General features: G+C 34.6%; 1 protein-coding gene across 3 annotated transcripts; it reads left to right on the top strand.

Annotated features, from left to right (window-relative positions):
• Nucleotides 1-92: 92 nt before the first annotated feature.
• Nucleotides 93-4,644, top strand: LOC137807895 (uncharacterized). 3 transcript variants are annotated; one of them, XM_090299575.1, is made up of 3 exons: nt 146-742; nt 847-3,351; nt 3,913-4,644. In XM_090299575.1, the coding sequence occupies exons 2-3, from the start codon at nt 1,164-1,166 to the stop codon at nt 4,413-4,415; spliced, it is 2,691 nt and encodes an 896-aa protein (XP_090155701.1). In that variant the 5' UTR covers nt 146-742; nt 847-1,163; the 3' UTR covers nt 4,416-4,644. The 3 variants fall into 3 exon arrangements, with proteins under 3 accessions (XP_068464840.1, XP_068464841.1, XP_090155701.1); XM_068608739.2 differs by having other exon boundaries at nt 93-3,351; XM_068608740.2 differs by having other exon boundaries at nt 93-3,351; nt 3,551-4,644.
• The last annotated feature ends 9,804 nt before the right edge of the window (nt 4,645-14,448 follow it).

Genomic DNA, 14,448 nt, shown 5'->3' with positions numbered 1-14,448 from the left:
ACAGAATGTGTCGTAGTAGACAAAATGAGCCTGCCCATATTTTTAGGATATAAATATAATTCGTCTTATCCATGTCACTAAAAAATCCAAGAGAAAATGAGAGCTTATTTTATAACAAAGCCACATCAGAAGGTAAACGGTTGATATTGAAACAAAATTTAGAAAGAAAGGCACTCACCCACCCATCCCATCCCATCTCTGTTATGTTACTCATTCTCAAAATTTTAAACTGTTATAATTCTTCTACTACCCACCCACCCCTGCACTCCACTTCAACATAAACAAATACTTGTACACAACCATCTAAAATTCCATTTCTCCCTGCAGAAACATCATGGCCTAGCTGTTTCTTGGATCCGGAGATTCTGGGTTATTTTAATTTGTATATAATAAGTCTTTTTTTATAAACACAGTAACCCACAAGACATGATTTGGTTCCTTCCCGTTGTTCCTCCCTAGGCTCAAACCTTTCTGCGTGTTCTTTCATTGGAGTTCGTAGCTTAGTTGTAATGCCTGTAAATCCATGGACCCTCTTCTTCTTATGCATTTCCCTTCTACTCCCATTCCATTTTCTCATAGTTGCTGCAGTGAACCAACAAGGGGAGGCTCTTCTATCATGGACGAGAACCCTGAACGGGTCCCTGGAGGTATTGAGTAACTGGGACCCAGTTCAAGACACCCCATGTAGCTGGTATGGAGTGAGTTGCAACACGAAGAACGAAGTAGTACAGCTGGATCTGAGGTATGTGGATTTGCTTGGAAGACTGCCCAGTGATTTCACCTCATTTCTTTCCTTAAGCAGTCTGATCTTAGCCGGAACTAATCTCACGGGTTCAATTCCAAAAGAAATAGGTTATCTTGTGGAACTCAGCTACTTGGACTTAAGTGACAATGCCTTGAGTGGCGAAATACCAAGTGAGCTATGTTACTTGCCTAAACTCGAGGAACTCCATCTCAACTCCAATGACCTCGTGGGGTCCATTCCAGTTGCAATTGGGAACCTCACAAAGTTGCAGAAGCTGATCCTATATGACAACCAACTCAGCGGGGAAGTTCCTACCACCATCGGCAACCTTAAGAGACTTCAAGTGATAAGAGCAGGGGGAAACAAGAACCTGGAGGGTCCTTTACCACAAGAAATTGGCAACTGTTCCAGTTTAGTGATGTTGGGCCTTGCTGAAACAAGCCTCTCAGGTTCTCTGCCCCCAACTCTTGGCCTTCTGAAGAACCTTGAAACCATTGCCATTTACACTTCCTTACTCTCAGGTGAAATACCACCTGAACTTGGGGACTGCACAGGACTTCAAAACATATACCTTTACGAGAACTCTCTCACTGGATCCATACCAAGCAAGTTGGGAAACCTTAAGAATCTCGAAAACCTTCTACTGTGGCAGAACAACCTAGTTGGCACCATGCCCCCCGAGATCGGCGACTGCGAGCAGTTGTCAGTGATTGACGTGTCAATGAACTCACTAACCGGAAGCATTCCCAACACTTTCGGGAACTTGACATCATTGCAAGAGCTCCAACTCAGTGTGAACCAGATTTCGGGGGAGATTCCAGGAGAACTGGGGAACTGTCAGCAACTCACACATGTGGAGCTTGACAACAATCTCATCACGGGTACCATACCTTCCGAATTGGGAAACCTTGCGAATCTAACGCTCTTGTTCTTATGGCACAACAAGCTGCAAGGTAACATTCCCTCTTCCCTTTCCAATTGTCAAAACCTAGAGGCTATTGATCTGTCACAGAATGGATTAACGGGTCCCATACCCAAGGGCATATTCCAGCTCAAGAATCTCAACAAGCTCTTGCTCCTATCCAATAATCTCTCGGGGAAAATCCCCTCTGAGATTGGAAATTGTTCTTCCCTAATTCGATTCCGAGCCAACGACAACAACATCACCGGGATTATTCCCTCGCAGATTGGGAATCTCAACAATTTGAATTTCCTCGACCTGGGGAACAATCGGATTTCCGGCAGTATCCCGGAGGAGATCTCCGGCTGCCGGAATCTTGCATTTCTTGATATACATTCCAACTTTCTCTCCGGAAACCTACCGGAAAGTTTGAGCCGGCTTAATGCGCTTCAGTTTCTCGATGTTTCCGATAACATGATCGAAGGTATACTGGACCCAACCGTCGGCGAACTCACCGCGCTCTCCAAGCTTGTTCTCGCGAAGAATCGAATCTCTGGCTCAATTCCGGGTCAAATCGGGTCTTGTTCCAAATTACAATTACTGGATCTCAGCAGCAACAATCTCTCCGGCCAAATCCCCGGCAGCATTGGCAACATTCCCGCTTTGGAAATTGCTCTGAATCTGAGCCTGAACCAGCTATCCGGTGAGATCCCTCCGGAGTTTTCCGGATTGACGAAACTCGGAGTGATAGACATATCTCACAACGCTCTCAGCGGAAACCTTCAGTATCTCGCGGGACTGCAAAATCTGGTGGTGCTCAATATCTCGAATAACAAATTCTCGGGACGTGTTCCGGACACGCCTTTCTTCGCGAAGCTGCCGTTGAGTGTACTAGCGAAGAACCCTGCGCTGTGCTTTTCCGGCAACGAGTGCAGTGGCGACAGCGGCGGGAGGTCGGGACGGCGGGCGAGGGTAGCGCGCGTGGTGATGGTGGTCCTGCTGTGCACCGCGTGCGTGCTGCTCATGGCGGCGCTGTACGTCGTCATCGCAGCGAAACGGCGAGGGGACCGCGAAAACGACGTGGAGCTAGATGGAAAGGACAGCGACGTGGACATGGCCCCACCTTGGGAGGTGACCCTGTACCAGAAACTCGATTTGTCCATCTCTGACGTAGCGAAATGTCTCACTGCTGGCAACGTCATCGGCCAAGGTCGATCTGGCGTCGTTTATAGAGTCGACTTGCCGGGAACGGGACTCGCCATCGCGGTGAAGAAGTTTCGGTTGTCGGAGAAATTCTCCGCTGCGGCATTCTCGTCGGAGATTGCCACGCTTGCGCGAATCCGTCACCGGAACATCGTGCGGCTGCTGGGTTGGGGGGCGAACAGGAGATCCAAGTTACTGTTCTATGATTATTTACCGAACGGTAACCTGGACACGCTGTTACACGAGGGGTGCACAGGATTAATTGATTGGGAGACGAGGCTCAAGATAGCGTTGGGCGTAGCTGAGGGCGTGGCTTACTTGCACCACGATTGCGTGCCTGCTGCTATCTTGCACCGAGACGTCAAGGCGCAGAACATTTTGTTAGGAGACAGATATGAGCCCTGTTTGGCGGATTTTGGTTTCGCTCGATTCGTGGAGGAGGATCACGCCTCCTTTTCCGTTAATCCACATTTCGCCGGCTCCTACGGTTACATTGCCCCTGGTGAGTCAATCAATTTTCTTCTTTTTTTGAGTAAAAAGTTATTCATTCTCAATTTTTTTCATTGATTAACAAGTTTATCCAATGATATATGATGATTTGTAAATAACGAGAGTCTTAATTTTAATTAGATGATACCGGTGTAATTAATGTGAAAAGAAATTAAAAAGTGATAGTGAGATTTTGAGTTTTCCTCATGAAGGTTGGTAAATGGGGACCGTACGGCAATCCATTCTGAAGGCTTCCATTCATTATGGTTGATGTTTTCTGATTTGTTGATTTTTGGGTTTGATTACATGTACATCTCACGTACTTGATGGCACAAAGTTACAAATTCGCTGCATGCATATATAATAATTACATGTAATCTTTCTCTTTGGACAAGTGAAAGACATGATGGTGCCGGCAGAAAAGGCAATTGATCACGAGTCACACACACGGAATGCCTCCAACCTAATCTGATTAATCGTTGTTGAACTACTTTACAGACAGCAAATGTCTCTTACCTCTTTGTCTGGATAACATGTGGAGAGTATAATGTTTTGTTGGGTTGGAATCTTGCAGAGTACGCTTGCATGCTTAAAATCACAGAGAAGAGCGACGTGTACAGCTTTGGCGTGGTCCTACTGGAGATAATAACGGGGAAAAGGCCAATGGATCCATCATTCCCGGATAGCCAACATGTTATTCAGTGGGTCAGGGAGCACCTCAAGAGCAAGAAGGACCCGATCCAGGTTCTCGATTCCAAGCTCCAGGGCCATCCAGACACACAAATCCAAGAGATGCTACAAGCACTTGGTATTGCCCTCTTGTGCACAAGTAATCGTGCAGAGGATCGACCCACAATGAAAGATGTTGCAGCATTATTGAGAGAAATTCGTCACGATCCTCCACCAGGTGCTGAGCCCCACAAGCCCAAACCCAAAACAACTCAAGCTTCCTCCTATTCCTCCTCCTCTGTCACCCCTGCTCAGTTGTTGCTCCTACAATCTACTTCCAACTCCTCATCACTTGCTTATTCCTCTTCCTCCGCAGCAGCCTACCTCCCTCCAAGGAATCAGTCCTGAATTCAAATTTAATGCCTCTTTCTATTTCAGAAAAAAAAAACAAATGTTAATTACTATATTTTTAGGATTTAGATCATGTTAGTTATTTTGATTGGTTAATTAGTTAGTACTAGTCATTAACCTCGGTGTAATGTGGGAATTGTAAAGGTACTTTGCGTATCTGATTGAGATAAGGTAAAATGAAATGAGTGTACAGAAGCTTAATTGATTGACACGATTCATTTTCTTTTATTATTCACTTCACCCAAACTGTGGCTTCTGCCAGCATCTTAATTACTCTTGTTGTGTAAAATATATGAGGGGGGCCTACATTGATATCCATGTATGGTATAAAATGAAATGGGGGAGCTTTCCATAAGAAGCTGCTTTCATCAATTCTTCAAAAGAGGGCAATAATGTGTGGTGTAACTCTGAAAGCCAAAGAGTAAAAGTGGGAGATGTCAGGTTGAGCAGGAAGGTGGACTATCACTAGGTACTTTTTGAGCCCTCTTTCGCTTGCATTATGATTGTTGCTGATTATGGAAAAAGTGAGTTGGCTTGTTTTCGTTCAACAAACTTTCTTGGCCCGCACCATGTGAAGTTGGAGCATTCTGCATTCAAGTCTACAACACTTATGGCCAAGCAGTTAGCAATCACTACTACCACACTTTCCGCACATAACCTTTTCCATTTCACCGTATAGCAACTGGCTTTTCCTTAAATAGTTGACAACACATGACCATCATGTCATGAACAGACCAAATGCAACGCGATTAATGTGCTGCGTTTCTTCCCAATTTTCATATATCACTCACTATTATTTCAAGACCAAAGGGTGCCATTTCAATGGTGCTTAACAGCTGCACATGCAGATTAATGTGTAGCGCAGACTCTGGCTGGCCCCCCCTTCCCGCAAGACATGCATGGGATCTTTCATCTATTGCTTTACAAAGAGAAAAGAACAAATTACATATGCGAGCATCCATCAAATAATGAAAATGACAACGAAAGATTACCAAGTAATTTTCGTCTAATTTTGTTTTTCCTTATACCTGAAAAAGAAAATAAATTAAGCGTTTCATGCATGTGTCATTTGATAGAGAGATTACCAAATAACAGGTATGACTGCTACTGGAGTCGATTTTCACATTCCGTTTATGGCCCAAAAAGGTTAAATTAACATTCCCAAAAAGTGGCAGCAAAATAAATTACTGAGTCGGGGTCATGGGTCATAGCCTCTTAGTCGTTCATAAACTGATAATTCTTACGCTGTCCACAAATAGAGAAAAAACTATAAAATTATCATCATAGTTGTGTGATTGACTTTCAGTAGCGACCAAGCAAACTCCTTATTTAAACCTTAAAAGCCTATATATCTCAACTTCACCAAAAATAATTTTTAACAGTTTAAATTGCCCTTTCAATTCAACAAACACTTTAATTTAGTACTCCCTCTTAGATCTTGGAATCAACGTTAAATATACTTTGTCGTAATAAGAGTGAAATAAAGCAAAATAGTTTGACGGAAATGCTTAACCATAAAGTCCCATATATCAAAAGGCACCTTTTAAAAATGATTACATACCCGTGCCTTGCACGTAAAAAATAATTAAAATAACTAAGATGATGAACATAAAATAATCAATAAGTAATTAGATTAATATAATTAATAATATAAAACAAAAATATTTAAAAAATAGTACTTTTTCAAATACCTCACAATAAAGAATATTGATTGTCCATGTGTAAGCATAAACTTGGTAGATAAATTTTCACATGCATAAAACAAAAAATATTATCAAAGAAAATATTGGATTTAATAGGTAATGTTTAACCAGTTATAATCAAAGTAATGAAGATACGACCACCTTTACTTTCAATTAAAACTTTACCTTCAATAAGTCTTTTTACTTGCAAACTGCGGAAATTATTTGATTTATATGAGCTCATACCTTCAAGTGCAGTCCATGTGGAGACAATGATTAAATGAAACATTAAAAAAAAAAAAGCTTCCATATCAACATCTAAACATCCCTTCTCTATACATAGAGAATCCCAACTCAACTATATTTTTTCTTCATGATTTATTCTATCATGATATGTTTGTTTGTTTATGAAGCAATATCTAAAATAGGATTTAAATAACTCTTTTACTAAAATAAAATAAAAAGTGTTTCTCAAGTTTTCAACAATATTAGGATAAACTAAATCTATTTAAATCGAACTCTGAATCTGAAATGAAAATATATGAAGTATTTCTAACTTTTTCTCACCTTCTATTTTGAATCTCCTATAAAGCCATATCCAACTTTTAAAATCCTATAATGGTATGTTTGTTCCCTGGTATTTTCCTTCTTTTAGGAGATAAGTCTCAACTTTTATCTATGGAAAACATCTTGTTTTCGGAAAAAAGAAAAAGAAAACAAATATGGAAGCTCATTTTCTTGGACCGCTGGTTCATTCAAGGTTCAATAACACAAATTATCCACATTTAGGCCAAACCATAACTTTCATAGGATTTGACATTATGAGTTCCAAGTGCTGGTAATAAAAATACTCCATAATTCTTTTCAAACAAAGATCACCATGATCCAATTAAAAATAACTTGTTGTTTCTAATTCAAAACAGCTATCCACTTAACTTTTTCAAGTGATCACTACCTTAACCTAGAAAAAGTATAAACGTTATAGAAAAATTTCAAAAAATATAATACGGAACAAAGAATAAGATAATTAGTTGTTCTCTTTTTTTAGTTTATTTTATCTTTCGAATTGTAATTATTATATCTTGGTATTAAATCTCACTTAATCACAGCCCATGAAGGTCAGAGAAGGTGGAGAATTTGAGGTAAAGAGTGCATTAATTGAAGCATGGAAAACACAAAGCACACAAGCAAATGTAATCAAGGCAAGCTTCTCACAAGACAAGTAACACATGAAAACTTCATCCACGACATCTTCGAGAATTCTTTATGAATCTTGGAGCCAAATAGCCCAAACAGTAACTTTGTATACTAAACAAATATTAAACTAACTTTTAAATAATGGTGTCCGTTAAATTACATGTTATAATTTGATTTTTTAAAAATAATTTAGTTATAAATAGAGTTGGTTTAGTCCATTCTAAGTTCATACTAATTATTTTTAACTCTTTTAATAAGTAAATATTTATTTTAGTGTTAGATTAATGTTAGCTTAATTAATGCTGATAGAATTTATTTAATATTAGTTATTAATAGAGTTAATTATCAAGTAACATTAATTCTTTTTAATTTTTTAATAAAAAAATATATATGTCACTCAGAGACTAGTTATCGCTAATTAAAATAAATGAGATGATTGATGCTAATCTTATTTATTTTATTTTAATATTTATATTTATTAAAGTTAGTGTCAATTAAGTTAACATTAATATAATATATTTTTAATATTTATTTAAATTAGTATCGGCTAATGCTAATTTATATGTTATGAATTTCTGCATTAGCAACAACGACTAAAAATTGTAGATTATTTTTAATTTAAAAATCCAAATTTAAAGATGATAAATTTTCTAATTCAAAATTTTCCTTTCTCTTTCTATATAAATCTTCTAACATGCATCTCCTTCCTTCTCATTCATCTCCTTCATTTACACCAAATTTTCTGATCTTTTAAATAAAGAGAAAATTTATGTTTTAATTTTGAGCTTTTAAACTAATTTATTCATTTATTTAACAAATTAACTTGATGGATTGTAAATATGGAATCATTATGTCACTATTTCATACCTTATGTGAGATTACCTCGTATCCTTTATGTGTATATCAACTTAATGATTTTATCATAAATAAATAATATGAGTATAAAATATAAAGTAGAGTTTTTGTTAAAAATATTTTTTTTTTGTCTTCCGTTCATCTCATGTATTTGTGTTATTATCAATGGTAAATAAACATCGAGTCAAATGTGCTCTTGAAATTTTTTATATCTTCTAAAATAATTAAATATTAATATATGTAACATTCTAAAACATGGTTATATATATACGGACACCAAAAATCACATATAATAACTCACATAAGCTACGATTACTTTTTGAATTATATAAAGTTATACACTGTTTAGATGATACATATGCTAAAGGAATAATCACTACAACAAAATCATGAAATAAAAACAAATTTCTGAAAAAAAAATTATTAATTGCTATAGTAATTAAATTAGAGACAATTTTAGAAATTAATTTTTATTTTATTTTTAAATTAGTTTTTATTATTGTTAAATGGTTTTAAATTGGTATCTAATTAGCTACGAAGGTTTTAACTACCAATTATTTAGATTCTAAATTTGTTAGCAAAAAACCTTGGTTGCTAATTAGATACTAATTTAGAAACCATTTATCAATAATAGGAACTAATTTAAAAACTAAAAAATTTTGTAGTCTCTGAAATGATCTCTAATTTAATCAATATAGTAACTAATTATTTTTTATTTCTAAAACTTGTTTCTATTTCATGATTTTCTTGTAGTGAATGTAGTGTTTAAGAATGGCACAATATATCGTATGGCAGGCATGATCTCTGATAACTGGTAAAGAAATATCTCTTCACCTTTTGACTTGTCTAAATTCTTTTAGAAAATAATATGCTTAACACATTTAATCTCAGTTTTGTGTAAAGTCTATCTTGATCCTTAATTGTGAGGTGCATAACTTGTTTTATAACGTAATTATCTCTTTAATAAACACAACTACAATTACTAATAATCAAGTATTCAATTATCTCAATCCTTAACATAATTTTAAAAAAAATGATGAAATTAAAGATTTTGTAGTAAAATTTAATTTATTATATTGAAAATAAAATATATTGACATTTATTATCTGACTATTTATCTATAAAATTTAAAAACGTAACTTCATTACCAGATAAAAAGGAAATATAAAATAAAGTTAATCATAATAATACAATAAGTAGTTTTACATTTTCAAATTCCTTAAACATAAGGCTGATTCTCCCTACACCCAATCAAATTGGACCTACATTTGTGAAAGTACCAAATTACCCTTAATGAAAATGAAATTAGGGTTTAGTTTTTTTGCATCCAATCACACATCCAAGTTCGTTTCTGCCATTCTCGCACCCAACACCATCTCTCACACGAGCGTTCGCCTCCTCGCATCTTGGTTGACATTTCTGCAGTAGCGTAGTGTTGAGTGGAATGACCCCTTAAACAAAGATGAAGCCAAAAGCGCGAAGGTCCTCCATTGTTGCGCGAAGATATGAGGACATCAACACACCCTACAAGTTTTTTCAAAATAAACATGACAAGGATACAATTGAATTTTAGAATGTTTGTTGAGTGCCAATCACAATGGATTGGGTGCAAGAAGAAATTGCCTAAACATAAACATCAAATAAATAAATAAATAATGTTTAAACGTCTTGTCCTAAAATTCACTTTGGGCTTTGACATAAATTGGACTGACCTTATCTGTGATAAATGTGTCGGTGTTTCTGAAGGATTGAAAAACCTTTTATTTTTGTTTGCTATTTGGACAAGGCAATTTCTTCCTGCACCATATTACTTTTAACCTCCATCCTATCATCTTTTGAAATTTACAAAATTACCTTTATTTTGGATTTGAAATCCAGAATAGTAAATATAATTCAAAACTAAAAAAATACATTATGGACAAAAAAATTCAGAATACAAAATTGAAAATGCATTATGGATAAGAATTTTCAAAATTCAAAAATGTATTATGTGAATTCATGTCTGGAATATTTTTGAAAAAAGAGTTTCGGAAGTAATTTTTATCCACAACTTCTTTTTATTTAAGGTTATTTTCGTTATCTTTTAAGAGTATTTTTGTTATTTCCTATAGCAGATTAGATGTATGTTATAATTGATATGGTGCAAGGAGAATTTGCCTTTGGAGAATTGCATAAAATTATTAGGTCCGTGAATATTAAAAAGAGTGCAGCCCATTAATATTCTTCCTGCACTCCATTATATAAGTGAAATGAGTGCTCCATCTAATTCATTTTTATTTTGGAAAGTTCTTTCAGATTTTGAAAAAGTTATTCTGAAAAATATATTATGGAATATATTATATGCATTCTAGAAATTCTGTTCTGGGATTTTTTTTTTCATAATATATTTAATGAATTCTGAAAAGTGTGTTTCAGAAAAAAATAAAATTCAAAAGTCATTAAAAAAAAGGAGTAAATTAGTATTTTTAAAAATTAGGAAGAATTTTGATAGATTGCAGAAAGAAACATCCTAATGAAAGATGACAAGTAGTTTATTTTAGGGCAATTGCTTCCTGCACCATATCACTGCACCCAATTACATGTGAAAAGACAGAAATATCCTTAAATAAATGGGATAAATATAAAATTAGATTCCAGACTCCCTTTTCTGGAACACAATAATCTCTTTCAGATAAATTTTTTCCGAAATGTATTATTTTCAATTCTGGATTTTTTTATTCGGAATGGAATTTTAATTTTTTGTTTCTGGGTTTTTATATCTGAAACACAATAATCTCCTCTGGATCCATTTTTCTGTAATGCATTATTTTCATTTTTTGAATAAAGGGTATTTTCGAAATTTTTTGAAATTGTGTTGGGTGCGGGTTCAAAAGTGTTTGGGTGTAGGAAGCAATTGCCGATCATTTTTAACCTGCACTCAACATATTTTTTTTATTTCCAAAAATGCCTTTTATTCCATAAATAAAAATCTGGAATTGAAAATAATATATTCCAGAAAAATAAATTTGGAAGAAGTTATTGAGTTTCGAAAATAAAAATCTGGAAAAAAAATCAAAATTTTGTTCTGGATAAAATAATTCAAATTGAAAATAATACATTTTAGAAAAGAAGATCAGAAGATAGATTATTGTGTTTCAGAAATAAAAATAAAAAACAAAAATAAAAAGTGTATTATGGATAAGAAAATCCGTAATACAAAAAATTCGTTCCAGAAAAAAAAATCCAAAACACATTCCGGAAAGGGAATCCAGAAGGTATTTTTATATGCACCTCATTTTTTTAAGAACATTTTCATCTTTCCACTGAAATCGGGTGTAGTGGTATGGTGCAGGAAGCAATTGCCAAAATGGAGTTATAGTCATTCAGCTTGTACTTTTGGGTCGAATCTTGGCCCATTACTTCTATTTCTGCTAAGTGGGTCGAAGGATACCAATAGCTATTGGGCTGATATATTCATAACGCGGGGCTTTCTTTGTACACCCCTCAATCTTCTGGAGTGGGCTCTCCAAAATGTAATAATCCGGAAAAGTACATCCGGAAAAGCTCATTTCGAAAATTGTAGGGTAAAGGACATTGGATCCCACAGGGGGCCATGAACTCTTTAAACGCAATACTTATACTTCCAATGGACAAAAAAAATTCATTGTTTCAACGAGGAAAACATCTTGATGAAAATGTAGCCATTCACATATATGAACTAAACTGTTGCTTTTCAACTTTTTTTTAAGGAGTTCGAATTTATTATTGAAATATATATGAGAATAATATTACATTAAAAATAAAATTTATAGTTATAAGTTTAATATAGACTATAAAGGTGTGAAAAATGTTAGTATAAAAATTATATTAAAGATTTGACCACAAGTTTATGAAAATGTGTTGGAGAGTATATTTTGCTTATAGAGATTATGATTTCATTTAGACTCATTTTTGTACTAAAGTAGTAAATGTAGTCTTTATAGAAGTTTTGTCTATCGATGTTAGCGTGCTAACTTGTGGCATTGGTTTCACCAAAAATGATGTCTAGAAAAAATTCATGTTATTTCTAAGTTTAGATATAGAAAATGATTAAACTAATATTGAGGTCAACATAAAAGTTGTCAATAATTCTATTTTCTTTTAAATAAGATAAAAAAAATAATTTGTTAGAATTAATATAACTATAGATATAACTTTTGTGTGCTGTGAGAAGTTTAAGTAATCTTTTATCTAAAGTAAGTTAAAAGGGTCATTATAACCAGTTATACTATCTTTACTAGTCTCTAGTAGATGAGTTAAGTAAAGACACTGAAAGTGAAAATAACTTGCTTAGTTTTTAGTGTTATTAAATTAAAAGGTAAAAGGGGTTTTGTTGTGATACCACATAATCTTTAATACGAACAAGTGTTCAAAGTTAAGAAGTAAGGACCACTTTAAAAACAATGGCGTCATATCCATATCAAACATACATGATGCACCTGTCTCAAAAAGCCATTCTCATGTCACTTCACATACTATTTGTTATATTTTTATTTTCCTTTTTTAAATTTACATAAATATAAATAAAATACTAAAATGACTGAAACATTGATTGTTTAATTTAATTAAATATTTTTGTATGTGTTGTAGGCACCATAAAAGTATAATGTGATTGAGTAGTAATGTAGTGGGTAATGCATTGGTCAGTGTTCTGGTTAGTCTTCCTCCGGACATGTTTTTGCAGCAGTGTCTCCTCATCATAGCTGGAGCCTCTTTGACGTTTACTTTTTGCTAGAAACTATGGTTGTTGATGGTGTACCCACATTGTGTCTTTTGTTTGTTTTCGATTCTGTTCTTATCCATGTTAATCAAGCTCTACCTCAACAATATACGGCATAAACACCATTATTGTATTTCTTTTTCACATAGGTAAAGTTTAATTTTGGAAGGACAACTAAAACATGTTTATTATTTATGTTAAGAGTGATATTGTGTAAAAAAAGAGACAAGTTGAGATGAATGTTGCATTAACTTTCCCTCAAAGAAATAAAGAAAGTAGGTCTTGCTTGGTACTGTTGGCTCTGTTCACACTACTACATTCTACAAGAAAGTGGCCTTCTCTTGCTTCAAATGCAAATCATCTTTTGATAAACCTTTCCAGATTGAGGCAGCAGAAGCCCAAACTCCTAGTAAAAAAGAAGTGTTTGTTCCATTTCCTTGCATACTCTTTCACAATACGCTTCTGGATTCCTGTCTACACCATCACTGTCCTTTATTCTTTAATCGAATGTGGTGGGGATCGCTTTGTTGTCACGCAAGAAGACTCAGTTACTATTATCAATTCTACCCTTCTCAATATTATTATCATTATAGTTTTGAAAACAAAGGATCCATATCTTGTGTCACTTCACACTTCCACCAACATCCATTTGGACACTAGGATGCAAACACCTAACCCTAGCCTACTAACACCACAACCTTATTTTCACAAGACCCATCTGCTCCCTTCTTTTTTCTTCCTGTCTAGTTTCGGATGGTCTAAGATTTAATACAATCATGACATTGACCTTTAGCTTTCAACCAATTTTCCCTTCAAAAAGGCCTTATTTATTTACTCTCTCTCACTCTATTGTTACATAGAATTTAGTGTTTTAATAGAGATTTAGTTGTTATAACTAGAGAGAGAAATATTCTTTTATTGAAATGAACAGTTTTGGAAGTGCATGGTGTCACCTCATTATGGTAAACTGGTATCTTATTTTATCGGTTGTCAAAATAATATTTTGCTAGATTTATCTCATCTCCCACTCAAAATTCAAACAACAAAACAACTGTTTATTCCGCATTGTATTTCCCAATATGCGGTATCTTAAGTATTTTTACCTCAAGTTTACTCGGGGGAAACAGTGTTTCAGTGCTAATTGGTCTTGGTTTCACTGTATAATAGTATTCAACTATTTTTTTTTATTTACAGTGCAAATTAAATGAGGACACTGCATGTACATTAAAATATTATCTTTTTATTTACCAAGAAGATAGAAGATTCAAGATAGTTAATAAATTTACTTAGTAATACTATAACAGAGAAGATATTGAAGGTTGAACGCATTTAGTCTCGGAGATATGTTTGTAATTTGGTTCTTTGAAGCTCCCCCACATGCAAAGCCACCTATGACGGATTCATTAGCAGTAAAATATAATTGTCACTAAGCATGAAAAATTATGATTCCATCTTGGAAAGACAGGCTGCATTAAATGTTTATTCACCAATTGAAAGTCAACTATTACCTGCGCAAGGTTCGAGTTTATTTGAATTGCAAAGGGGAAAGAAATAGGAA

The sequence above is a fragment of the Phaseolus vulgaris genome, chromosome 3, assembly GCF_051622355.1.
Source record: "Phaseolus vulgaris cultivar YP4 chromosome 3, ASM5162235v1, whole genome shotgun sequence".
Taxonomy (NCBI): domain Eukaryota; kingdom Viridiplantae; phylum Streptophyta; class Magnoliopsida; order Fabales; family Fabaceae; genus Phaseolus; species Phaseolus vulgaris.
Note: the sequence above shows the minus strand (reverse complement) of the source record. Positions and strands in the feature narration are given on the sequence as shown.